The sequence below is a fragment of the Cyrtonyx montezumae genome, unplaced genomic scaffold, assembly GCF_038088225.1.
Source record: "Cyrtonyx montezumae isolate F1298 unplaced genomic scaffold, pur_monq_1.0 scaffold_8, whole genome shotgun sequence".
NCBI classification, from domain to species: Eukaryota; Metazoa; Chordata; class Aves; order Galliformes; family Odontophoridae; genus Cyrtonyx; species Cyrtonyx montezumae.
The window spans coordinates 10,309,322-10,336,446 of NW_027072089.1; the positions used below are offsets into that span (position 1 = coordinate 10,309,322).

General features: G+C 41.3%; 1 protein-coding gene across 10 annotated transcripts in view; it reads left to right on the top strand.

Annotated features, from left to right (window-relative positions):
- Nucleotides 1-27,125, top strand: part of MTSS1 (MTSS I-BAR domain containing 1) — a 113,692-nt gene that overhangs the window by 9,589 nt on the left and 76,978 nt on the right. For all 10 annotated transcript variants that reach the window (XM_065752144.1, XM_065752147.1, XM_065752152.1 and 7 more), the window contains exons 2-3: nucleotides 5,995-6,056; nucleotides 8,419-8,492. In XM_065752144.1, the coding sequence (XP_065608216.1) occupies nucleotides 5,995-6,056; nucleotides 8,419-8,492 (136 nt within the window). The remainder of the gene's footprint in view (nucleotides 1-5,994; nucleotides 6,057-8,418; nucleotides 8,493-27,125) is intronic.

A 27,125-nucleotide genomic window follows, 5' to 3' on the forward strand; every position in this document is an offset into this window, starting at 1 on the left:
AAGGGACTATGCAGCCTTATCTATCTGACTTGGCTGAATGTGTGAGTTGTGCAATAAAAAGTGGTAGCGCTGGGTAGTGCTTTGTAACCCTTTCGTTTGTGCCTGGTCAAGCCACCTTTTCCATGGATGACTATTAATTCTTTCAGAAGAGGGGAAAAGCTTCCAGTGCCAGATGTGTGTGGAAGCTGACTCTCAGCCACTGCATCTTTCCACGTGCAGAGACATCTGGGGCCGAAACACTTTTTTTCAGGTTCTCATTGTTTTCCTGCACCTTTCCTCTCTACTTTTTCCTGTTTTTCTTCTTGAAGGGTCCTTGAAAAATGATAGCTTCTATTTGCAAACCGTACTTAGTTATGCAGGCCATTTTTTGAAGGTAACATCTGTGCTGTCTAACACATTGTGTGTCTAGCACAATAAAGTCTCTTTGCTGCTTGAAGGTAGTGTAGTGGATAACACAGAAATGAAACATTCGTAGTAATCTTTGTGTTTCTGATATGATAAATCTATATAGTAAATCCTTTGCTCTAGGCATTGTTTACTTTGCTATTGCACGAGACCTCCCAACATCCAAAGTTACAGTTTTTGTTCCAAAGGGAGATGTGTGGCATTTGGATGTGTTACTAGGATGTGAAGCTGTGTAATGCTGCTGTGTGTTTGGGGCTCAGCCTCTTGGCAGTTTGTAGCTGAATTATTATACTGAGGTGGAGAAGGCCTAACTCCTGTAACAGGAACAGTGCTTTTTTTATCCTCCTTATTGAAGCCTGCAGAGAGACGTTCCGTACTCTTCTGGGAGGCACACAGCTCTTGCTTTGATAACCTGTGAGATAAAACCAGGGCACTGCCCGCCGGTTCCCTTTCTCTCCTACCTTTTTAGCTGGAACAACTAAAATTAGATTCTCAATTTGCCGTACTGTCTCTCTCCCTGCACCCTGAAAGTTGAGATGGGTTGTTGCTCTGAACAAGATACTGAAATGTTTCTGTTGCCTTTGTAGTCAGCATCCCAGCAAGAGCTGATAATACGGTTGAAAAGCCTTTCTGATAAATGAAAGCTGTTAAAAGAGCACAGTCAAGGGTTTTTTGAAAGATGAGGTGCATCTTGTCTCCAGAATCTGGAGTGGATGGAAATAAATTATTAAAGGAAATGTCTTTTCGCCTCATGGAGAAAAGGAGAGGCATTGTAACTTCTTAGCAAAAGGGGTGACAGAACAGATTTTTACTGTCAAAGCTGCTGATAATCAAGTTGTAATCTTAAATAAAAACAACAGTCTGAGTTCTTGAATTTGTCATTAGATGCAATCGATAATAATTTCAGTAAAATTGGATCATTTGCTGCAAGCCTGTAAGAAATCCCTGAGCTTCTGGAATTCTCCCATTGGAGGACTGCTGACTTGAAAGGAAGAGAAAAACTTCAGTTAAGGGTCTTGTAGAGATGTGTTTGTCTAAGGTAGCTGTGCTGGGGGTTCCTCACTCCCTTCAAAAAACAAAAGGTTCTTCATCTGTCCAGGGTATAAGTGCTCCTGTGACTACCTGCTAGTGGTAGTGTGATAGAAGCATGGGATGGCTTGGGTTGGAAGGGTCCTTTACAGATTCTCTGTGCCCTTCCCTGGTGTGGACCTTGGCCAGCTAGTGGTTGAGCACCCAGTCCTTATGCTTTTCCTCAACAGGGTGGGGGAAACGCTCATGGGTTGAGATAAAGATGAGATCGCCTACCAGTACTTCAGGCAATACACAGTCAACTAGGAAGATTCAATCTGTCACCAACTAAAATAGATTTGAATGGTGAGAAAGAATGAGGAAAAATTCAAACACCTTTTGCCCACCTACCTCCCACAACCCCTTCAGAAAAACCCACAGCTGCAGCTCCTTCAGGAAATTTCCCACTGCTGTGGCATGGGCCCTCCCCAAGCTGTAGGGTGGAGATCTGCTCCATGTGGTCTCTGCAGCACCTGGGCCTCCTCTTCTGCTTTTCTCTTGCTCCTTGGCCTGTGCTTGCTGTGCCTTTGCTGAAATCTGTATTCCCTGAGGTGCTGTGAGCTGAACTCAGTGCAGCAAGGCCGTTGGAGCCTGCTGTGTCTGGGTGTTGGTGTCCACTTGCAGGTGCTTCACCAGCTTAGCGTGGTACCTCTCACGTCTCTAAGGGAAAGCTATTGCTTGTCCCTAAATAGGGTCTGGTGAAGTAGGTGATAGGCGTGATGCACTGTCTTGTTTGTCAGCCTGGAGGCAGAAGGGCAGTGCCCTGCCTGGTGGAGATCAGCTGGAGCATGGCTGGGTCCTGGCATCAGGTGACTAATCACTTGTAAATGGACTCATTAAGCAATAAGATGCGATAATGGGATGTTATGGCTTACCAGTGACAGCCTGAAGCTGAAAGTAGGCTGTGTGCAGGGGCTGGGGGGATTTCATGCCTCCAAAAAAAGCATGCTGCAGGAGTGTTGGATTTGAGGCATCTGAAGAAGAAAAAAACCATTAGGCACAAGCCTATCCTGGGGGAGATAGGCCCCAAATCAAGCCATTCATGATTTTCAAGAAGACCTTTTAAACAAATCTGGATTGTAACAGGTTTCTGTTGTAACCTGTGAGGGGCTAAAATGAGGATCTGTGACCTAGATGCCCACAGCTCTTCCCATGAGTTTTGCTGAGGAGGGCTTTGAGGAAAGGCATCCTGCTGCTGGTACAGATACTGCCAGCACCTGAGCCTGCCGTTTGAAGGGAGGAAAATTGATTTCCTTTACTGACCATTTGAAATTGGAAATTGCAGAAGGAGCTGTGAGAAATGCAGCATTTAAAAATACTGTTTTAATACTCTTCCAGAAGTGGCTTTACCATACAAAAGGACTTAATAGACAGGCAGTGAATTCTTCCTATTGCTTCTTTGTGTTTAAATTGAGAAAGTAATACATGTTGAATTGAGGATTAAGTTTCATGGCTATTTGATGTGTGGTTTCTGCCACTACCGTATTTCTCCTGATGGGCACTTTGATGAAAGCAAGACCTGTAATTGCAAACGAGGATGGAATGGAGGAGGCACATGGAAGAGATGATGGAGAAGGAGCTGCTGCTAGGGTACTGGAGGCCTGCACGTGCTTAAAAAAATTACTGAACTACTGTGTTGTCATGGTTTGACCCAGCAAGCAATGCTCCCTGGGTGCTGGAGATGGGATAAAAACCCCTGATATTAGAACTGACTGAGAGGCAGGTGTCGTGCACTTCTGCTTTAGTTGGGATCAGGAGGGTTTGGGTTCAACAAAAATATGGTGGTGGAGGTGCTTTTTGGATGTGATAGTAGATTTGAGTGCAACGCTTGAGTTCCACGTTACCAAGAGATGAATGTGCTGATTCAGATGCAGAAAGGAAAGGCAGACAGCAAATTCTGCTGGCACACATATGAAATACACTGTTGTTTTCTTCTGACCAAAATTAACACCAAAAAGGTGTTCTTAGGCCAGTGTAGGTGGGCCTCGGTGAAGAGATTACATTGCAGTTAAATATATATATTTTTAACAAAACCAGTTTAGTGAACAATATAAGTGGGTTGTTACAGTAATTAGGATGTTGTGATTTAGTGAGAAAATCATTTTTAAAGACAAAGAATAAATAGTCATGGAAATGCTTAGTGAATGTTCTGATTTTGCTTTCTTTGTGGCCAGACTGCCAAAAAAAAAAAAAAAAAGAAATAAAGGTGTTTTCTTCCTGAGCTGTGTTTTGATAGGACTGTCTTAAGCTTCCCCACAGCGTAAGGTTGGTGTCAATCTCCTGCCTGCCATTAGGCACAGTTAGCAGGATAATGCATCACTGAGATGGAAACATAATCGGGCTGCTTTGGTATCCTCCGTTTGTCAGCTTGCGTTTTGCTCAAGATTCCAGTGAAGCCCTGGGCCCTGCTGCTAATTGTCAGGGCTTTCAAGGCTCCTGGTGTACACATGTATAATGCATATATGGCATGCGGGCAAACTCCGAAATGCAGCTACTGTAGAGAGGGATGGCATTCAGTGTAGGGGATTTCAGCAAGAGTAATAGGTTTAAGGAAATGGGATTTTTTTTTTTCCCCTCAAATAAGTAGGTTTCATTTTTGAATGCCTGGCAATTTTTGCACAGCACAAGGCTCTTTATATTCTAGGTTTTGCCACCCTGATAACGGGTGTCTTCTTTTTTTCTACCTTTCCCACTGGCTCTGCTGTGTGTAGATATAATGAGGTTTTATGACCACCTGGCATAACAGGAAAAACACACACACAAAACACCACCAAAAGAACAAACGCCATACTTAGTGAAGAGCATTGAGGGTAGCTGCTTTAGTACCAAATGGCTTATGGTAGGGTCTGTCTTGGTGCTGCCAAGTCCCTCCGGTGACTGAGATTTGCCATTCAGTGTCTCAGTGGGAGATGCACGCACAACATCTACGCAAAGACATTTTGCTTTTCAAAATATGATTAGTAGAAAATATTAAATTGTGACTGATGAACTGAGGCCGTTATCCAAGTGAAGACTTTGGTTTTAACCCTTAGTTTAATACTAGTCATTTTGGCCATGGTGACACAACTCTCAAACATTCATGCATTAAGTTGTACTGAGCTTAAATTGGGTTGGCAGCTTTCAGGGAAGGTGTTGTCTTTGCTCCAGGATGAGATGGGGGCTCTTGTGGTAGAGCAAGAAAAGGATTGGATTCAGTTTGTTACAAGCAATGGCACTTGCTTGCAGCCTCTTCCAGTCAGAGCTGTGGTAACATTGGCCTTGAGGAGCTGCCTTCCCTTGTCTTTATCCTGTTATTGCTCTGCTAATAGCAAGACTTACATCTTTAGTAAAGGAAGTGTAGATATTTTATTTTGCTCTCTAGATGCCGATCTAGGGAAGTTTTGAGGTTTCTTTCTGTCACTGATTTTGCTGTTAACAGAAAATGTGCACTTGTTATTCAGAGAGTGAGTTTAACGTTGGTTTGGTGTAAAAAGGATGGTAGTTAACCATAAAAAAAAAAAAAACAGCACTTCTTTTATAACTTGTGAGAAGACTTGGGGTCTCAGCTCTTAACGAAAATGTGGATTCCTACCACAGCAGGGGAGAAGTTCACAGGAAACTTGAAGAGGAATTAAATGTTAAAAAACTTTGCATATGGTTGCTCAATGCTATACTGCTTTACCAGCATCAGTTCAGAAGGCAGCTCCAAAGTCATTTGGGGCTGTTTGGAAAGGAAGTCCTGCAGCTGTTGGGAATGATTGCCTTAGGGCTACTCTATGTTTTGTGTTACTTTGAGACAGGTTAAGGTTCTTTTGTGCAACTCAGAGCTTGATTACAAAATAAAATCCTTCAGAGTAAGAAAATGGGAAACTGGGAATTGCACAGGGAGTTCAGTGTAGAAAAATGCAACTGGAATTCTGTTCTGGGAAATTCTCTGTTCTGGGAGATGTGCTGTATGTGTTACTGCAGTGTCCTAGCACCACACTTCTCTTAAGATTGTTTTTGCTTGGGATATCTGTTAAGCCTCCTCCCAGGACCTGGTGTTTCATCTGAACTCGGAGCCAGATGGAGTGCCATAGAATCACAGAATGGTTTGAGTTGGAAGGGACCTATAAGTTCATGTAGTTCCAGCACCCTGCTATAGGCAGGTACAGCTCCCTCTAGACCAGGCTGCTCACAGCCCCATCCAGCCTGGCCTTGAATGCTTCCAGGGAGGGGGTGTTCACAGCCTCTCTGGGCAACCTATTCTAGTGTCTCACCGCCCTCACAGTGAAGAATTTCTTCCTGATGTCTACTCCAAATGTACCCTCCTCCAGTTTTAAACCATTTTCCCTCATCCTGTTGCTACATGCTATCTGTTTACTGGTGTTAAAGAATGTGAGAGACTGCTTACTGGGAAAATATATTTTGGTGTTAGAGAATAAAGATTAAATGAAATCATAGTTGCTGCTTCTAGATTCAGTTGAACTTGTAATCTGCAGTATCAATAACAGAATGTTCAAAATAAGTATTCATTATTGTATTTTCTTTGTCTTCTTGCAGGGAAGTTACCCAGTGTGGGAAGACTTTATAAATAAAGCTGGAAAATTGCAGTCTCAGCTTCGGTAAGTCAACATCTCCTACAGTTATTTGTGTGTGTGAATGTGAAAACTAAATACAGCTTCTGCCAGGGTGATTTTCTAAGCAAGTCCCAGTAAAACTGTGCATATTTCATAGTGAACATCCATGTTTGTAACTGTCTCACACTACTGCTGCTATCGTAATGGATTTAGGTAAATACATACCTATCACCAACAGTCCATAACAAATGTAAAACTAAATTTTATGGCTTCTTATGGAAAATATGATAATGTATTTCCTAGTGAATGGGCTGATTTGTGATTAGACATATCCTGTCATTTTTATGAGTGTACATTACAGAAGGTTTGTATCAGGAGGTGGCTCAAAAAGTTGTTAGACTACTTTGGTAGTCTTAACATCGCTTTTGCTTTAAAAAACATGTGAATTCTTGTGCTGGACCTTTCGGCAGTGGTTATTAAAACTTTATTGGTGTATACTTTGCAAATAACATTCTGTATGACTTTCTTCAAATTTCTATTAATAAGTACCATATGTACCACACTCAGATCAATTCTGTTATCCCAAAAATTCATTCCCTTATGAACTCTGCTTCTGCTAATACGAATCCATACTCAATTTCTTCCTAAGCCACAATATCTGCTGCGCTCCCCAGAGCTTCAGTGTGTTTTCACAGCACCAGCAGAGGTAATAGGTATGGTTATTGGCAGTGTATTTTGTGGTTTTGCATTGTGAACTGTTTCTCAAGAAGCTGTTGTTTAGACCCATTGGCCCTAAACGACTGGAATTTGCTCTTCTCCCTTGCTGTGCCTAAAATACCACACTTGTATGTGGTTTTTCCTTTTTCAGCAATCACCATCACATTAAGGGAGTGTAAAAGAAGTAGGGGAAGTAGTAAAAGAGGAATGGAGAACTTTTTTCTCTCTTTAATACTCCTTAAACACAAACCTTCTGGAAGGCATGAGAATTAGTTGTATTTCCCAGTCCCATAGTGTTGCATTCAGTGTTGTGCCTCTCTAGCTAGAGGAGCATGCAAGCAGGCAGCTTGAAAGCCTGTGTTTGAGGTGTTCATTTCTAGCAAGTGTGAGGCCTTGGTTCGTTTCTCCGTGCTCCAGTAGGGGAGAGCAGATGTCACCTGGGCTGGAGCCAGATCTCCCTGGATCTTGTTGGTGGAGAAATGGAACTTGGTTATTAGCAATATAATTAATTATTAACAACATAGTACATGGGTAAGAACGTTATCTGTGAGTTTGGAGGACTAAGAACACAAACACTGCTGAGAAAAATCCCAGGAGAGGTTATCTTTTTTCAGGGCTGAATATTACTAGCTAACTGGAGACCTGTCAGGTTGCTTTTGTTCTTTTTTGTGTTGCCTTTTATCTCTTAGGCAGGTGAAGAGTCCTTATGCATGTGGTTGGACCTCTCAAGCCAGTTATTTGGGAGCAGATCTTTCGTGCTCTCAGTGGGCCTTTCGCTGTGGTGCCAGTTACATCCTCAGTATTTTGAGCACATTTGGAGTGAGGCTTGCATAAAATCTGCCCTAATTACAGAGTTCTCTGGTCTTTCTGGCTGCGGTTCAGCTTTCCTGCTGTCTGCGTGTGGGTTTATTTGTTTGTTTTTGTTTTTTTCTCGGGTGGGTTCTTTATTATTTTTTTTCTTTTTGAGGTTACGGAACAATTTCATTTAAATTGAATCAACCAGAATATAAAAGATCACAATTCTGGCAGCAGTCTGAGGCAGAGCAAAATCACCTGGAAATCTGTAACTGGCATTTGCTGTCATCATCCACTTGAGCTGATGTTGGTCTGTGTGTGCTTTTCAAACCGAGAGGGAGATGGGCTGAGCTGAGGTCCCATCTCTCCAAACCTGGATGGTTGCTAGGACATTATTATTTTCTGTTTCAAGAAATGCTCATGCTCAAATGAAAAATTCAGGGTGTGTTTACCCAGGATCCTGGATAAAAAGAAGGTCATGCATGCTTTTTCTCAAAATACACATGTGCCCTGGAAATAGCAGTGTAATTTGTACGCTAATGGGCTCAGTATAATGCGTGTTAGATTTGTTTTTCATGTTTGACTGCTTAATATTAGTTCATCAGAGGAAATCAGCTAGAAGGGGGATGGCTGTGCTCTTTTGAAACAGCACCTGTCCTGTGCAATTCACAGCACAGAATTAGCCTGGCTGCCTCCAAGTCCATAGTGCCGACACAAAGCAGTGAAGAGATTAAGAAAGGAGTGAGGGAAAAGGCTAAAATCACATATAAAAGAATATTTCTGTAGCCTCTGCAAGTTCTCAGTGGCATTCTTTATAAGCCTAAATGTTTCTGGCAATAATTAAATAGGCAGCAATGAGACAGTGCTAATGTTTTGTTATCTGTATGCATTTCAGGACTACAGTAGTAGCAGCTGCTGCCTTTTTGGACGCCTTTCAGAAAGTGGCTGACATGGCTACTAATACACGTGGTAAGCAGATGTGTCAATATTGAGTTTAACAGAATGCTGTGTGGTTTATACCATTTGTTGTAATTTTAAGTCTAACTTATTACATGGACAAGCAGATCTGTGAGACATCTGTTACATGGACTTGCACTCTGAAAATGTGACATGTGAAAAAGGAAGTTGCCCTTTCTTTACCAAAAAAACACACAAAGCTGGAAACCTGTAATTTAAATGTGTCATCAATCATGTGAACACTTCTAATTACCATTTGAATTAATGTTGATGAATAATATTTTAGGAAGCAAGTTGTACTGAAATCTGTATTCACTGCTGCTTCTGTATGTTAAGTAAATATAAAAGCTGTAAGACTTGGTATTCAGCTGCTATAGGTAAGTGTAAGGTTGCTGATGATAGAGCTGATAACAGCTGATGCTGTGATCCTTGGGATCTATGTGTAACAATTACGGTAACTTGTATTTTTAAGGGAAGTCTTCCCTTGTCCTTCTTTAAGTCTGACGTTACTGGCTAAAAGTAATTTTCCTTTGCTGTGGGCTTTTCTGGGTAACGGTGTAAGCTTGTTGGTTACAAGGCAGGCCAAAACAGTACAGCTGACAATCTTTCCAGACTGCTGAGTTGGAAGGAAACAAAAGGCTGTTTCTCTGTGATGTTGGATGCCCAGTGACCAAGACAGCATGTGCAGATGTCCATGCAGAGGTAGGGCAGTCCCCATGGTCACTGTGTCCCCAAGCTCTGCCACTGAAGAGCAGTTCTGAATTGGGTTATTGCTGCCAAGTGAGTGGCTTTTGGTTCCCTCTAACCTTAGAGGCTTGGTAATATTTTTTTTTAAGTCCTAGTGTGCCCTTGTCGTTTGACTTGGATAGAAATAAAACAATATTGCTAATGTGAGGAGTTTGCATTTTCGTCAGCAGTGTGCAAGCTCAGCCAGACTTGCATTTCCCCCCTGCGATTTCTGGCTAAGAGGAGCAACAGCAGCTGCTGGAGCACACATCAAGCCATGGAATGACAACAGGGAACAATGAGTTTTCCTTTTTAAAACTAATATTTACATTCTGATACGCAGTTCCTTCACTGTATGCATGCCTTCTGTAAATTATGCATCATTACTCAAGTAAAATAATCAACTTTCCAGAAAGTAAAGCAAGGATGGAACCTAGGGCAGCCCTTAAACTGGATGTCTAAAATGTCTTCCCTTTGAGCTCTCTCTTCTATTTCTCTTCCCTCTGTCTCCCAAAAGGAAAACAGAGTAAGCCCTACCAAAATCCTTGAGACTTTTGTTGTCTTCTGGCTGTGCTGGCAGGCTTACAGAACCTCATTCAGATACAGAACAAATGATACTCTCCTATTTTCTGATAAAAATGGCTTGTGTGGGTATTGAAGGGTATTTTGCACTTTCTGCTATGTTACTTGGACTGTGTCCAGCAAGCATCATGTCTTGTCTCTTATCTCTTAGACCACATCCTTCACAAAAGAAGCTCTGTGAATCCAGGCCTGCCAACTTTGTATAGTTCCTCTGTTCTGTCTTTCTGTCTCTCCTGACTGAAAGGATAGAAGGGAATTTTGTTTTTATTTTTGGAAAGTGATGTTCTGGGCAAAGAATCAAAATTCCAAGCTAGAGTTGGTTCTGAGTGTGGTCTTCCAACTCAATTTCCCCTCATGGCTATTTGAGTCCAAGTCTATTGCTTTGGAGTATCTCTGAAATTTCATGTTGGTCCTGCAGAAAATAACCCCCTTCCTCCTCCAGTTTGCTGAGGCAAGGAAAATATCTTCCATTAAAGATGATGGTAAAGCTCTCTATGATTTACTAGGGCAAACTGTTGTTAAAATGTATGTTGCAATTAGAATAAAAACACTTTCAGAAAGCAGAAGCAAACAGTGTTATTCTTCTCTGATATGATAGCTCCTAGTTCCCTTTGATGAGTTTTCTATGTTGGAACAGTTCTTTGTTACATTTTTGCCTTTTACTTTTCCAATTTGTGAAATGATTTATTTTGCTTTCTGATTGTCTGCATGGCTCCATTTGGAGAACCCTCAGTTAACAGGTTACTCAATGTCAGCAGTGTTAATCTTCAACTTTTCTGTTCCTGTGCATAGGTGCATCTCTTCTTAAATCCACCTGCAAATGTTAAATATAAACCACGAGGACAGGGGGAAGACATGTGGCATTCCTCATGCCGAGGGTTGCTCAGGGTTAGTGTATTTTGAATCCTAAGGACAGCTTGTCAAAGCATGAAGGCATGCTTCTGCGGAGAACTTTGTACAAAAATGTGCAACAGATGCCTGTTCTGAGTGAGACACAGCGTTAGTGCTTTGTTGGGTGACTGAAGTGTTGTAAAGTTGATCCTGTGTTTTGCTTGTATTTGCCTATAGTTTACAAAAAGTGGTCTGTTATTTTAAGACTTACCGATTTGCTTTCTAATCAGTTTGCATCATCATTAGCTTTAAAAGAAGAAAATGTTTGTGTGATGTCCACATGTACATGCAAGAAGAGAGTATTACCTTTGCAGATACCAAATGTTCAAGTGTAAGAGCTTGTTTCCATCGTCACCAGTCCTTGTTCCAGCTGAAACCTTTCCCTACCACATGTAGCATTGTTACTGTTCCCAAATGTTGGCTTTTCACAGAATCACAGAACTGTAGGGGTTGGAAGGGACCTCTATAGGTCATCGAGTCCAACCCCCCTGCCAAAGCAGCTCCAGCACAGGTAGGCGTCCAGGCAGGCCTTGAATGTCTCCAGAGGAGAAGACTCCACCACCTTTCTGTGCAGCCTGTGCCAGTGCTCCATCACCCTTCCATTTTTGGTGCATCTCTCTTCCTTCTGTGTAGTTTACTTCTATTTAATTGATGGTAATAATTTGACTTCAGCTTTACATTCCATTTTGAAACTCAGACAGAGGGCGTAACTGGAACTCAGCCTATGGTAAAACTTACAATTGGATGAGCCAACTCTTTGCTGAATTTTCCTCACGTTGTAACTTTTGAGGTAGGGAAATGAAATTACTTCACATGTGTTTCAAATTTTTGTAAGGTCTAGATATCTGTGTTGCAGTTCATGTATTTCAGGCTGTGTCTGTTTGACATAGAACCTGGAAGAGCTTGTTAGTGTGTAGTGGGATCTGATACTACTACTCTCCATAACTACTAATGAGAATGCTGCTAAGAAAGAAAACTGAACTATGTAAGTATTTTATGAAAATTGGAAATAGTTTTAAATTCCAGACATTGAAACTCACAAAAGTTATATAAACACTTTGGTCTACCTTTAAACATCAGTTAAAGTTTGCTTTTAATGTTGTGTTCAGTTCTTGTAATGATGTAAACTTTGTTTTGGTTCTTTCTGTCTCGTGGATTAAGCCTTCCAGTATCCAAAATTGAGTGTTCCGTGTGTGTCATTTCTCAATGAAGCATGAGAGATTTTAAATTTGACTTCATTTAAGAACTGTTTACCTGATAGTTTGCATATTAAAAAATTGTTTCGTGCAGCAAGAACTGTGCATCCCCAATGCCACATATAAAAAAAATTGCAACTTGTTTTTTGAACAGTATGTAAAAGGAAGTGTGTAAATTGCTTTGCTTTATGTGTAGTAGTATTTTTCTACTTCTGCTGCATTTGAATGTTCTTTGTAGATAAGCACTAGTGTGCTCAGGAGCTGAAGTAGGTAAGAATAACTTTCCTCCTTGCTATGATAGAAATTATGTGAAGGCACGCACGCCTCTGTATCTACTCAATACACCATCAGCAGCTTCCATGGAAATGAACAATCTTGCCTATCTGCATCTTCACAGGTGTAAATTAAAATTTATGGAAATATGATCTAAAAGCTTTGATTTACCCAGAAGCTTAAAATTGATTTTTCAAAGGGGGATTGTTAATGAGGCAGCTGATATCCACTCTCGTGGGATTGTTGTTTTTCATTCATATTAAAAGGGCTTTACATAGACATAGGTGTGTTTGATATTAGCAGATTAGTGAAAGCATTTTAAGATACATCAGCTTTGTGTGGCCAGCTGGATTCCATGGATGGTAGTGCTATTTGAAGTTGCCTCATTTCAACTTGGCAAGTGCTACTAAAGGTATGCTTTCCCTGCCTTTGGTAATTTTGACAGTAGTACCTACAAACAGTAGGTACTGTTTACATTTTTCATCTTTTTCACTTTACAGTTGACTGAGAGGACTTTAATGTTATACGGAGCTACTGAAAACAGAAGTTCTGTTTGAGTGTACCTGTTAGGCAGAGTGAATTTGAGGTCAAGGAAGGAAGAGCTGTGTATGGCCAACCAGCTGTAGAACAATGCTGAGCAGACCTGTAAGTGGAAGTTGGCCAGAGCCTGCATGGCACATGGCAATGACAGGGTAACAAAAACACTGGAGCCCTTTTAATGTTTTTCCTTTTTGAGGAAAAGGATATTTTGGCCTAAATAAACTGCTGCATTAATCTGCCTTGCTTTTTTCAGGCCCCATTAAACTTTATCAGTGCTCAGAAACATAAATATGCTTTAATGCTTTTACTCATAAAATTAAATATGATTAATATCAGTAAATGTCTGCCTCGGGTAGCTCTAGTAGTGCAGTGAGCAGGTAGGTCTTGTACTGCAGTGAGCAGTGACTGCCTTTCGTCTTTATAATAAAGCTGCTTAATATGGTACCTTTGATGCAGATTTGTATTCCTGGGCAGACTCTGCACATGTGTTGCTTCAGGTATTGTGTGAGTACACCTTTAGGTATTCCTTATTCTGGAGGTTTCGCTGTCATCTTAGCCAGCATAATGCTGCGTATTGAATTGTTTTCCAAGGTGACAAGCTGCACAAACTGTTGCAGTGCTGGAATTAGCATCCATATCTTCCAAGTGGATGTGCTTAGGCTTTCTGAACTGACAGCTCTCTCACTGCAAACAAGGCAGTGTGACCCCAGGGATGTATGCTTAGTGTCACATGTGGTTAGGTACTCAATGGAAAGCTGGCGTGCTTCGTTCTTTATTTATTTTCCTTAAAATTGAGAAATTGAGCCTGGGCACAGGGTTAGAAAGCACTTAGCAGTGCAGCAGTGGACCTAAAGTGCATATAGCATGTTGCCAATATCTCTTTATACCCTTGGCTATGGACTGGGAGCTGTGATGGTGTTCTCTGCATTAATTGAAAGTAAAAAGAAAGCTGGGCATGAGGCAAGGGATTCTCCCTGTTCAATTGTTTTGTTTTTCTTGACTCCTCTTTAACTTCGGATGCTCATATTTGAATAATGAAACCTTTGTTTGAGGTTCCTGTCAGTTTAGATGAGATTTAGTAATAAGTACTTATTTCTCCCAAGGAGTCTTTGAAGCAAAATAATCCAGTCCAGGCTTTTTCTTGCACATTTCCAAATATAAAATGATCAGGAAGAAAATTATTTAAATGAACCATAAAATCTTCTGTTATGTTTTCAAGAAGATGATACGTTAGTAGGACCAATTCAAAATCATTGGTAGATGGCTTGTAGCTAGATGCATATTTACACATCTGTTGCATTTTGCTTTTTTTTTAGTGCTGAAGCTACAAGATGTGTGTGTGTGATGCTGCAGTTGCAGTTTTGTTGTTTCCAGTTTCCTCTCTTTTGACAAACAGCAGTTGGCTATCACAAAATACTGCACCCTGAGAACTCTGCTGCTGATGTGCGCCCATTTGCTGGAGCAGTCAAAATGGGATGAAGACAATAACATGAGTCTCGGAGTGCTTTGCTTATTCATGAATTTATTTTTGTGTTTAGAGGGCTGCTTAAAAGCAAGACAGAATCTAGATCAGCATTGGTGACAACATTTGTGCTTCTCTGATGCTCCTTCCTAAGAAGAATTTTTCAGGATGATAAATGGAAATAAGTGCTATAACTTCTGTACTACCCATTGGTGCTGTGTACAGTATGATGTATAAACAAAATGTTTATTTGTTGTACAACATAATATTTCTTTAACTTAAAGTGCTTTGCTAAGAATGTAAAGGGTTATTAGGAAAGTGACAAAGCTGCCAGGTAATTGTGGATGCTGACAGCAGACGCATTTGAATGAAGTGGTGTAACCTCTGTGAAGGAGAAAAATAAAAGGTTGAAGGGGAAAGAAGTACAAATAAGCTTTAACATCTCATCCAAGGAGTAGGCAGCTGTATCAAGACAGGAAAATCTGGCCTTTTCCCACCCTTCTGTCCTACTGAATGTAAACCTACACACTGTTGTTTGAGTCAGAAATCTTTGAGAGTGTGGGGACAGGAGGGAAAGTACAGAGTTAATTTACTAGCTTCTCAGTGCCAGCTGTAGTTCTCCAACTCTCTTTCTTAAATGACTGTGTTACTGTTTGTAGGAGAGAGCGTCAGGTCCTACCAGGTTTCTGCAGAACTGAGATGGATGAATGGATGGTTATTTCCAAGAGCTGTCTCTTATTCTGTGACAGCATAATGTCTTCACATAGAGCTCCTACACTTTAGTAACTAAATACTGGCCTTGTAATTCCAAGGAGATTGCTCATTCTTGGTAATTAGAACTGAGTTTTCAATCTCTTAAACATCTAGCCTGAACAACAGTAAGATCACTAATAAATTATCTGAAGGACATTCTTTCTCATAATGTGTGAGAGGTGAAGATGCAAAAACATCCGTTTGATAACGTGATGTGGATTTGAAAATGAAGGCTGAGGTTTGGGTTGGCAGTCGGTTTTCCCAGTGCAGCACATGTTCCTGTGGTGGGAGATCTTTCAGGCTAATTCAGTCAGCTTTTGATGTGATAAATTGCTGGTTGGTACATAGTAACAATTTTGTAGTAACCACAACAAGAGAGTTGTTGCAGCTTTTCCTTTTCTTTTAATCTGTCACCGTTTGGATAGCAACTGATGAAGATAAATTTTCATTACATTTTATTTAATATCTTATTTATCTGCCATAAGACAGGAAGGGAGGTGGTGTGTGCTGTGGGAGGAGAATTAAAGATCAATTCAGATTAAGCTAGTGTTCCTGTAAAGTAGAGCAGTGCTTCTTGCCTTGTGGACCTTGCCCATCATATACAGTGGAGGCAGCAGAGCAGCTGCTGTGCCTTTGCTGCCTCATCCTTGTACCTAATAGGTGCCTTGAAATGCAGTTGTCCTCTTGTTGGTCAACTTGGAGGCAGCTTCCTAGGACAGATCATGTGTAGGTGAAAGATCAGGTTGATGATGTCAGCTGGCTTCATGTAAGCTCACCAGACCTCTAGAGAAGCAAGTATTGACCAGAACTGAGGCATGCTACCTCAACCTCATTGCACTCTGGTCCTTTAACCTCTCAAAACATTTCTTTATATCTACAAGGCAGTTTGTGTGCAGGATGTAATGTAGAAATGCAAGCTTTGACTCGGACTGTCTTCTGCAACTAAGTCTTAATCCTACCTTTGGACAGATTGTTTTTAATGACACAAAGAGTCAGAAGCAAAAAGACTGAAATAAGTTCCAGCGGGTTAATGTTGAGTGGAGTGCTCAGAACAATGGAGCTCTGTCAAATTTTTAACAAAAGCACCGGTGGTATTTGCATTGTCTAACAGGCTTTTTTGCTCTCCATTATGCAGCCTTTCTCCCAGAAGGATGCTCTTCCACGCACTTTCAGAAGTGTCAGGACAGTAGATAGTGCGTGTCCATTGTGTGTGGCCATGCAAACTAGAGTTCCTTCTGCCAGGTGATTGAGTTGGTGATATGATTCACCTCCTATTTGCATACTGGCTGCTTCCAGGGAGGCACTGCATGTTGATGGTAATAATGAGGTCTTGCTTAAAAATAGACCGGCTTGGTTTTCTCGTCCTTCTGTTTACTCAATGACTTGTCAGGTGTTGCCAGCACAAGTGTTTGCCCCTGTTGCTCTGCAAGCTGTTCACCCCTTCTCTCCTATGCGTTAGTTTTATTCAGAGAAGCAGTTGCCTGATCTTCTCTTCCCTGACTGAGGTGGCAAAACTTGCACTGTTTAGCTTTATACACTGATTTAGAGAGATGAGGAAGAGTCTCACTTGTCCTTGAATTTCATGAGAAAATTAGCATCTGCCTGGGACAAGAAGTGCATTGTTCTGTGTCTTTCCCTTCTACTCCCACACTTGATGAAGCCCAACCTGTAGAACTACTTCTGAAAAGTTAGAATAATTACCATGCTGTTTCACCTCAGAGCTCTCCCGTTGTCTTTGTGCTTTTTTTTCCTACAAATTAACACAACCTTCCTTCCATTCAGGGCAGAGAAGGAAAGGAAGATGGACTATTTCCAATGGATCTTTGGGTTGTGATCTGGAAGTGTTTCCTTTGTGTGTAAACATACATTTATATATGCTTAAATATTCTCCTTTGCAGCTTTTGTTTTTATTGTTTTTACCAGGGCTTCTTGCATATGAAAATGAGAATATTTTCTGATCTGATGAAGCCGTTGAAAAATGCTGCAACCTTTGCAGCAGCCATCCCAGCACAGGCTTTGTGGAAACCACTTCAAAACCAACAGCAGTGGCAATGGTGTGTGTGGGAGAGGAGGAGGGCACGTTGGGCTGCAGTGTGGTGGAGTCATGAGGCGGAATAGGTCTGGCTTTGTACAGCCAACAGCTACAATTGTTGTGAAATTCTCCTCTCTGCAGCATTTATTACTATGTAAAACTGAAATCTGCATGATTTCCTGCTGTGAGTGCTTGTGCCGAGGGATGGGTTACTATAGTAACTAATATCAAGGAGCTGGCTGAGACTTCACTCCAGAGCTGTATTTGAGTGTATGTCACGGTTTGATGCAATCCTGTGCAAGAATCTGACTGGTGACACAAGGCAGAGGTTGTGGCTGCCATTGCTACAGTAGTGTGTACACCTTGAAGTGTACAGTATCACGTACACCGAGGTCCAAAAATTTGCATTTTCCAAAATGTTGGAAGTAGGATGTTTATTTTTTTTTAACTTCCCCCCTGAAGGAGAGCTGATGAATGGATATGTGAAACACAGTGATCTGTGTGTTGTGTTCCTGGCATCACTTCAGCCCACCTCAAAGTGAAATACAAGCCTTGGGGTTGGGTACGCTTTCTCCCAAGAGTAATAGCTATTGCGGTGGCTGCTGTTCTGTTTTGAATTGGAGCTGGTGTCTGTTCTGCTGAGCATGATAAATAGCACTGTTAATGAGGTTTCGTCTGGACAACAAGCTTCTGCCCTCACTTAAGCCTGGGCAAGCTTAATAAATGTATTTGTTTTGCAAGGTTAAGCAGGGAAGGGGAAATGGGGAGGACTAACACTTGGCTTGTAGATTGAAGGCTTTCACTAAACCAGACAATTTGGAAAGGCTGGTTTGCATGACTTGCAGCTAGTCCAGAAAAGCAGAGTAGTGTCAGGTGCATGAAAATGAAACCTGATCTTCCATTTAGGATCAATTATAAAGTAAAACTTGTTTGATATAATGGAAGTCAAGAAGAATAGCAGACTATCAAGATAACTTTTGTCAGCGTAGAAGTTGGACCTGGCCAGGTGGCAATATTTTTCCTCTTTTTTCCATGGTAGTTCCTAACATGATTGTGTTGAGGCCAACTTGACCTGTCAAGTGAGTTTATAGCACTGATGAAATAGTCTGAAGGGTGAGTATGTCTTTGTGTACGACTGAAAATTCTGTATGCCTGTGGTAGAAAACAAGGTGTGTATGAGCATCAACTCCTCTACCTCTTCCAAGCCCTTTCTGACAAAAAGCCAAGCATCCACAAGGAGATGGTAAAGCTGTATGTCTTCTGCACTTGCAGACATGCACACATCTGGTTAAGACAGGAGTTCCATTTGCTTGGAGTGGCCAAGCACAAGGAGAGCCTTGACTTGTCCTCCCCAAGAGCTGCTGCTTACTTGTTTGGTATTTGGGGATGCATTGTGCTTCTGTTGTTTAAAGCAACAAAAACAAACAACCACCACCAAGAAAAAAAATCCTTCTCTTGCTCGTAGGTACTAAAAGCAGAGTCCTGCAATGAAGTCTTAGATTAAGATTTTGTTGTACTTGCACAATGTAGTGATGCGAATCTGGAACATTGAGTTGTTATAAATAAATTAAAGCCAAAGTAGATTTACTGAGTACCTAAAGTGCATATTGTGATGGATTATCCATGTTCTTAATGCTTGCTCATTTTCTTGCAAAATCGCTGGAGTCCAGTGGAGCACATTTTCTTTGATGCTGTTGTGAATGTGCATTCATTTTAAATCTAGGTTATCTTGCATGCTGAATAGCAACTCAGTGTGTGTGTTAGTCACATTGGTTCAAAGGTAAAGAGTTCACAAGTTGTTCTTCTGTAGCTAAGGCAGGAGCCTTAGCTATGAATATAGTCAAGGAAATGTTTGAGCCATTGTGCTGAAATTTAGCTTGCTGCTAAGGAAATGAACACTGTCACTGAATATGTACCACCATGCAAAGTCCTTTCCAGCCTGCGTGTTTCAAATGCACTGTATGCATTCAGGGTGGGCAGCTGATTTAGATTAACAGATTTTCATCTTTCATTGTAAGCTGGAGGTAGCCCTTAGCAGGGAGTTACAAACTTCACATTTCTCAAGCTGCGTTTTGAGAAGGCTTTTACCCATTCTCTCTAAAGCAGTTGCCTGTTTTCAGAGATCTTGTTCTTCACAATATATATGTATATATGTATCAGTATATTCACTTAGTCTTCTAAAATTAGAAATAGGAGAAAAAGCTTGGTGTCTGTTACCCAGCAAGGGGTAGAAATGTTGAACCTCTAGCACGTGTACGAAGAGATACAGAGGAAAGTCACTGCCGTACTACTGGAAGAGTGATTATGACATAAAGTGAGCATGAAGTTCAGATGTGAATATTTTAAAACAAATATGTTTGCTGGAATAAAGCTTTCTTGTTAACACTTTGTATTAGAATTGGTAAGCTAATGCTTTCAAAATACAGTCAACCACTCATCTGCCCACTGTGGCTATTGACAAGAAATTTCTGGGCTAGAGTGGCAAGAAGCCTGTCCTATGGTTAATGAAGGTTAAAATGTGGAAAGTTGAAGAATGCATCCATCCAGTGTCCTTTCCAAAGTCCCCTACCTGTAATTCACTATTTTGAATGTTGTATAATCAATAGAAAATTGCCAGCATTTTGACCTCTCTGGGTCTTGACTTTGAGGTCACGATCATCGTAGATAAAGTGACCTTTATTTTTGAGTTAATGTTTGACTGCTATCCATTTCAGTTTCGTGCCAGTTTGTTTCTAAGTTATTTTTAAGTGTGGTTTGTTTGTTTGTTTGTTTGTTTGTCAAAAAAGAAAGGTGAATTTAAAATCAGTGCCTTCCAGCTCTTCACAGAAACCAGGGGATATGACTAGCTTTCTTCTCTATCTTTTTCTCATTTTTCTTAAAAGATCTGTTGGATGAAATGCATTCAGCATGTAAAAAGCTTCTCACGAGCAACAGGAGTAAACATTAAACATTAATGATGCAGCTTCAAGTTGCATGGAAACAAACTGGGGCAAGTCAGTTCGTTTTACCTTTGATTCATTGCATCCAACAGTTACAAAGAGAAAAGGTTGAATGTATGCAGGGCAAACATGAGTCTTTTCCTGTAACTGTTTCTTGTAATGACATATTTTGCTCCAAACAAACAGTAAGTAGCTTCACAGGTTTTAGAATTTCCAAGTATAACTTGGATTTCTTTTTCTTTTTTTAAAAACACACTGTGCGATGACAGCAATTTACATAATTGCAGTGATTTCTAGTTAAGGGGAGAATAAAGAGTTCCAGGAATAATTCTTGATGTTTCAGCATCCCTTGGGATAAAGGTGTGAAGTGGAAGTCTTGACTGCGAGTCTTGGATCTTGGACATTTGTGGAGACATCTGTTCTGTTGATCTGGCTGTAACACTGAAAATTTCTTCTGGTCTTGATAGCTGTGAAATTTGTGCATGCTACTTAAGCACAGATTCGTAGAAAGGTTTAGATTGGAAGAGGTTTCTAAAAGGTAGGGACATCTCTTCCTAAACCAGGCTGCCCAGGGCCCCATCCTGCCTGGCCTCAAACTGTTGCAGGGACAGGGCATCCACAGCTTCTGTGGCAGCCAGTGGCAGTGCCTCACCACCCTCACGATACAGGATTTCTTCTTATAGTCTAGAATAAATCTATCCTCGTGTCCTTTTACTATGTGCACTTATAAAAAGTTTATATCCATCTTTCTTTTAACCTTGTTTAAGTTTTGAAAGGCTGCTGTAATGTCTCCTTTGAGCTTTCTTGTCTCCAGGCTGAATACCCCCAGCACCCTCAGCCCATCATCGCAGGAGAAGTGCTCCAGCCCTCTGATCATCCTTGTGACCTCCTCTGGACCCGTTCCAAAATCTCCACTTCTTTCCTGAGCTGGAGACTGCAGGACTGGACATGTTGGTCCAGATGGTGATGAGGGCAGGACAGAGGGAGATAGTCACCTTGTCCCTGCTGGCCACCCTTCTGATGCAGCACAGGATACCGTTGGCATTCTGGGCTGCAAATGTACATTGCCCACTCATGTCCCATTTTCCATCTGCCTGTGCCCCCAAGTCTTCCTCCACGTCTTCTGTTGTCGTGAAGATCATCCAACATGTGATGCCATTCACTTTTTTGCAAAGTGACCAGAATAAAAATGTTGGGTCTGGAATTCCTGACACCTAATGTTTTTAGTAATGCTATTCAGGATCCCAGATGTGCTGAGGATTTGCTTTGTGTGCCCAGAACTACTTAAACACTGCTGGAAAGAAAGAGGTGAATGCCTGCTCACAGTGTCTTGGAGGCACACAGTGTCATCAAGTAGATTTTTGCTTCTGCTTGTTTCTTCTATTTCTTTCTTTTTTTTTCCTTTGTAGTAGGAAGACTCGGGTAACTTGTTTGCCAGTGTTCTGTGGGTCTGCTGAGAGTTCCATGTCTGGTTCAGTTCTGCTTTACAGGGGGCAGTGCTTGTTTTTATTGGAAAGTGGCTTACCTGCGGTTTTTTGTTTTCAAGTTCTGTGGGTTTCCATGCCTTTTTGTTTCTTTCTGTGGTACAACATGTTTCCTGCAGCATTTTCAGCATTCTTGCATTAAATTGGATGAGTCATAAACAGGTAACTTGAAGAGTAGCCTTCGTTTTGCAACCAGAAAGGAACCAGTGATGAACAGCATTCTTGATTGTTTGAGCGGGGTTAGGCTGAGCTACAGTATTATTACTTACTTTCTTGATCTGAAAACCTCAGGTGCTCTTCTAATGCATGCAGGTCTTTCTTGGTGGTTATATAGGAAGGATTAAAGTGGACAAACTTGTTTCTGCCATGTAAAGATGTCAAACAAGACAATCCTGAAAACCTTGTTTTTAAAGCACCACTTCTCTGTCCATGTTAGTTCAGGTTTTAATTATGTGATATTAAGATTTCTTAAATGCACTGTATTTAGACAAAGACCTTTCCATGCAGCAATGAATGTTTCACTTGTGGTAATTAAACTATTTTTTTTTTTTTTTTGCTTTCTGGTTAACTTTTAGATTTCAATCTGTAGCTAGAGCAGCTACCCTTTTTAAGGTACTTAAAAAGGTCTATAGGGAATTTGCTGTGTGGGGTGAGTTGTCAAAGCCATTTCACTATTTTAAGCTATGATGTAAGCCATTTTAATATTCTTATAAGGCTTTTTTTAGACCAAATTACATGGAGGGAAGAGTAGGTGTAGAATTGCTTCAGCAGGCTTATGAGGAACTGCATCTCTAGGGTGGATGGATGTATTTCCCTGCCTTTTTGCTCCTTTGCAAACCAAATGCCTCTGTGTCCTGCAGCTTCACCACTCTTCCCTGGTTGCGTGCTTCACCTTTTCTGTCTCAAATACATATAGCTGCAGTCTTGTGCTATCAACCACAGAGTAAAACTTGGCTTTGAGTTTCATTTTGCAGTGGCTGGTGGGAGAAACTATATGAAAGTTTCAAGCATCCAAGTGACTCACAGCTCATTTTCTTTGTGAGGATGAGCAGGACCATTAGATCATCTAACCTGATTATCTGCAGAGGATGGGTCAGTGCTTAGTGTGCTGCAGGCTTGTGCTAGACACAGCAATGGCTGTAGTCCTCTGGCTCCGAGAGGTGTGGGAATGGGCAGGGCCTGTGGAGTTGCAAATGGGGCTGGCGAGAGCTCAGGCTGCAACTTTTTTTGTACAAAAATATATGTAAAATTTTTAAAATCAAAGTAGCGCCCACGAGAAGTCTTGCTTGGATTGCCTTCCTTGACTTGAGTCTTGAAGGAAATACAGACACTGAGTTTGGTGATGTCCACTGTTGGTGGATGTGACTTACGGAAGTGAAGGGAGTGGATCCTCTTATTGGATACCAGAATGGTCAGGAATACCTCCTTCGGGTATTAGTAACTGTCAGGTCCTCCTCAGAATCTCAGTACTTCTCACTGTTTGTTCTTCTCACCCTCACTTGGACTGAGATTTAAAAATAACCCTGCCACTGCCACAGCACACGGGCTGAATGGAGATCCCTGAAGATGACCTCTTCCCGTGGTACAAGCAGAGATGCAGTGGCAGTGGTAGCAGAGCTGCCAGCTTACACCTTGATTTGTTGTGAACCTTGTTGCAGAAGATGGTGGTTGGTTACTTAATACTAGCATGTTTTACAGCTTTTGTCTGTGCTGTGATGAGAGGAGACAAAAAGCGCAGCTGCAGCAGGAGTCCTGGAAATTGCAGGTGTGAGGTTGGCTGGCAGATACCAAATTGCCATCTGTGTTGATGCTTTGTGATTTATTGTGTTTCTCGCAGACCACTTGCCTAGAAATGAGAGCAAGAATATAAAGTGACTAGCTGAAGAGAGCTTTCATCCAGTTTCTGCAGCCTTGCTGTTTTAGCTACAAGCCTCTGTGTATGAGTTAAGATTACATCAAGCAGAAGTGTTAAATGTAGTGCTGTCCTGGCCAACGTGTTTAATAATTGAGGTGCTTTTTCCTGTGCTTGAAACATACTCACCCTCTGCTGTCTATGAGGTGTGGAGAACCAGAAGAAAGAAGTTGCAGGTGTTACTTGCATTAATTTTGTGAAGAGAAGAAAAGCAGCCATTTGCTTTGCTTATCTATGTGTTTAGTGCTAATTTTTTCTGCTTCTGTTCTGACATTTTAAAGCTAAATGAACAGGGTGAGTAACCTTAAGCATTTAAAGAAAACAAGTGTCGTGCTTGCCATAATTAAGTCGTAATTAAGATGTCCTGAATGTATTTTAAATTCATACTTCCAGAATGTTGTTAAATTTTCCTGTCTGGTATGCAGCGTCTCCCTGCTTGTTTACAGAGTGCCTCGGAGCTTCGTGGATTCCCCAGTACTGCTTGCAGAGTGCTTTGTAACACATGGAGACGCACTCGGAGCTGTGCTTTGGATTGCACAAATAATAGTTTCCAGGAATGGTCATGAGGATCAGCAAGAGGGGCCTGGAGGAGGTGTGCCCTTTTCTGGAGGTGCCATAGTCCGGGCTCTGAAATGCAGGGCTTGAAGCAGCTGTTTGCAGAAACGGCTTCCTGAAATAACAGAGACGGGATGAAGCTCTTTGCTCTCTTTTCCTCCTTATTTGCACTACAAGGAGATGCTGGGCACTGAGGGAACTGCTTTTCTGTCAGAGATGAAGGCATTTGCATAGGGCAAGTTACGTTCACAGAGGTCTGCTTTGAAACATCTCATTTCAGAAGTAGAGGCTTGAAGCAGCTGTGAGACCAGAAATACAGCATAATGTGTTGCGGACTGTATTTATCGTTCTTATCTGGAGAGAAAATGCACTGATTACATCCAGCAATTTCTTTAATTGGGGAGAAATGAGATGCTGGTCTCTATTCAGTTTAAAGAAGAAAGGAGGAAGGGAGAATTAAAAATACTACTTTGTGTTTCTGCAAATTGAAATTTCAACTCTCTGGACAAAAGCAATGAACACTTGGCAGTAAAAACTTGATAATATCTCAGTGTCTGTTCACAGAGTTGATGGGCTAATCTTTTCCTAACAGTAAATTCTACATATTTATGCAGTAGTCTTACAGTTTGGCCAATTTTTATTGAATCAGATTTAATTACATGAACTACTGCTAGATGAGAAGAAGATTCTTCTTTTGATGAAGGGTGAGAGGGTTTCTGCATAAGAGGAATCAGAAGAATTAACAGATTACTTGGCAACAGATGTCCAGCACTCTGTAACAAGCAGTTGTGATCTGGGCTCCAGACCTCTTCAATTGGGTATGTTCATTATATCTGGAGGAAGCAGCCCTAGACCTTTCAGGTTCTCTAATGTTTCTGTGTAGCTGCTAGACTGGCAGGGAATATTTTATTTATGACTCAAAACAAAATCTTAAGCTACTTTCTTCTGGGCATAATTAGTAGTCTGAGATGGTTATTCACTTGAGAGCCTGTCTTAACACGGTAAGCACTCTGTTTTTGGTGTTAAAGCACCCGCTGCATAGGGACTGGGGATTACCTGTTCCAAGGCTCCACTGGAAGGATGTATGGTTTCTGAAGATTGGTTGATAGAAAAACTTTTTGGTGCTTTGATGGATCTAACATTATACTTACTGTGTTAAGCAGCATAAAAACAGTGGACCCAGAACAATATGGGAAATGTAGATCACAGTATACCCACTATCCAGGTAGACCATCATCTTTCTCCTTGAGCAAGGTTTGAGAAGTCAAGTAGAAAGGATAGTCATCTTCAGAATGTCACGCAGGTTTCATTTCTTTTGGTATGCAAGACCTCTTTGCCAGTAATTAGTAGGCATCCTAATGGTAGAGGTGCTTTTCTTGCCTGCAGGTTTGTTGTGGATCTGTGCAGCTCCATCTTCAGAGTATTATGTCTGAGGATCAAGGTTGATTGTTTTCTTTGAAGTGGGATGTGTTAAAGGAAGAGCCAGTGCTGGATCCATCCACTAGTCATTCTTTGAGCTTTGACAGAACACTGCTTTCAGCAGCTGTTGGCCAGTGTGGGAGTGTAGCAGGAGTGCTGGGTGACTTGTGTGCCATGGTCATTCCCTAGTCCATTCCTGGTGTATCTGATCTCAGTGCAGTGAGCTTGTGGGAGAAATGGCTGTTGATGTACAGCTGTGAGGCCAAAGTTGGAGACAAAAGATTTGAAAACACTTAAGTACTGCTTAGAAGTGAACTTGGTGTTTCCTGCTGTACTAGACCGCCTGTGAGAGGATAATGTCATTTGGGAGTACCCTAGGTCTTACTTGAATGTATATGTGAGGGAGTTTGTCTCTTGCTTCACAAATGCCTTTCTTGACCTGTAAAATAAACATGTGAGGCACAACCCTGTCTTATTCACATTTTCATTATTCTCTAATCCTTCGCAAATATTCACATAGAGTTGACTTTAGGGTATTTCCTTGGATGAGCTCAAAAGCTGTGTGTTATGAAAACAAGATTAGGCTAAACAGTCTTCGTAGCTGGATGAGCAGCATGGAACCTGGGTGATAATGCAATCGCAGGTTAGTACACTGCAGGTTAATAATTAAAAGTATTTGTAATGAACTTTCTGATTGGGAGACCTTTGAGGCAGTGCCTGCGTGCTCAGCAATGTGTATGTGGCTGGGGTTGCCACAAGAATATCATAGTGAAATATTTTTTCTTGTAATAGTGCCATATGAATAATAGCTTATGAACACATAGATCTTAGAACTAAGTCGGATAATTATGTAGTGTGAATGAAACTATAGGGTTGTAGTCCAGGAGTACGATTTTGTTCTATCAATGGATCTTAGTTTCTGTTTAAAAGCAACAGTCTTTTATTCTGAGTAGTTCCTGCGGCTTTCTGGAGGTCTTACTGGTACAGGCATCTCTAATAGACACATTTCATTCAAATAAAAAATAAAATACAGAGGCCTGTTGATAAACCCCCAGAGTAGGTTTATGAGATGGACGCTCCTGACTGAGGCTGTTTGTTCACTGCAAGAGCTTGGATTGGGTGTTGAGCTCTTAAACCTCTGAATGGGTTTTTTCTTAGCTAACCTCATTTGAGTGGAAGTGGGAGAGTGGAGGAGGGAGGAGAAATTGGGGGAAGCGTTTGCATTTATGGAGTCGAATTCTTTCAGAACTAAATATTGTGTACTGTAAACAATGCACGGTAGTACACACAGCATTAAAGCACAAAGCATGTTTTTCTAAGTACTGGAATTAAAACAGAGGTGACCTTCTGAGATGAGTAGCAGGCTGCGATCCTAAAAGTAGCACTTTGTAATTAAGGAGCCTCCCTTGCAAATTCGCTCCCCCGACTGGAACATGGGCAGTGCACTGAGACTATTTCCCTCATGTTTGGCAGCTGTGTTTGTAACTCTGTGATGCTGCCTATTCTGTGGAAGACTCAGTAAGTTGGGACAGCATCCTGAAGTTCAGGGACATCCCAGTGCAAATCCTGGAGTTCTTTGTGCGTTTTTATCTTCATGCTTGCATATTTTCTGTTTTCCAGTAGATGCCAAATATAACATTCATATGTGTTAGGGGGGGGTAGATATGGGGTGGGTTAAGGAAAAATATCATAGGAAGGGGAAATGTATTGGTTGCTTTGTAAAGCATTTTCCTGTGAACGTTATTGGCAGAAAGTGTTGCGAACTTCAGGCAACTTAAAAATGAATTCTCTTACACCCGTTTTCTTGGCACACTTGGCAGCTGTGTTGTGGCACAGCTAGTCAATTTTATGGACCTACAAGTATATTCACTCTTGTGAGCT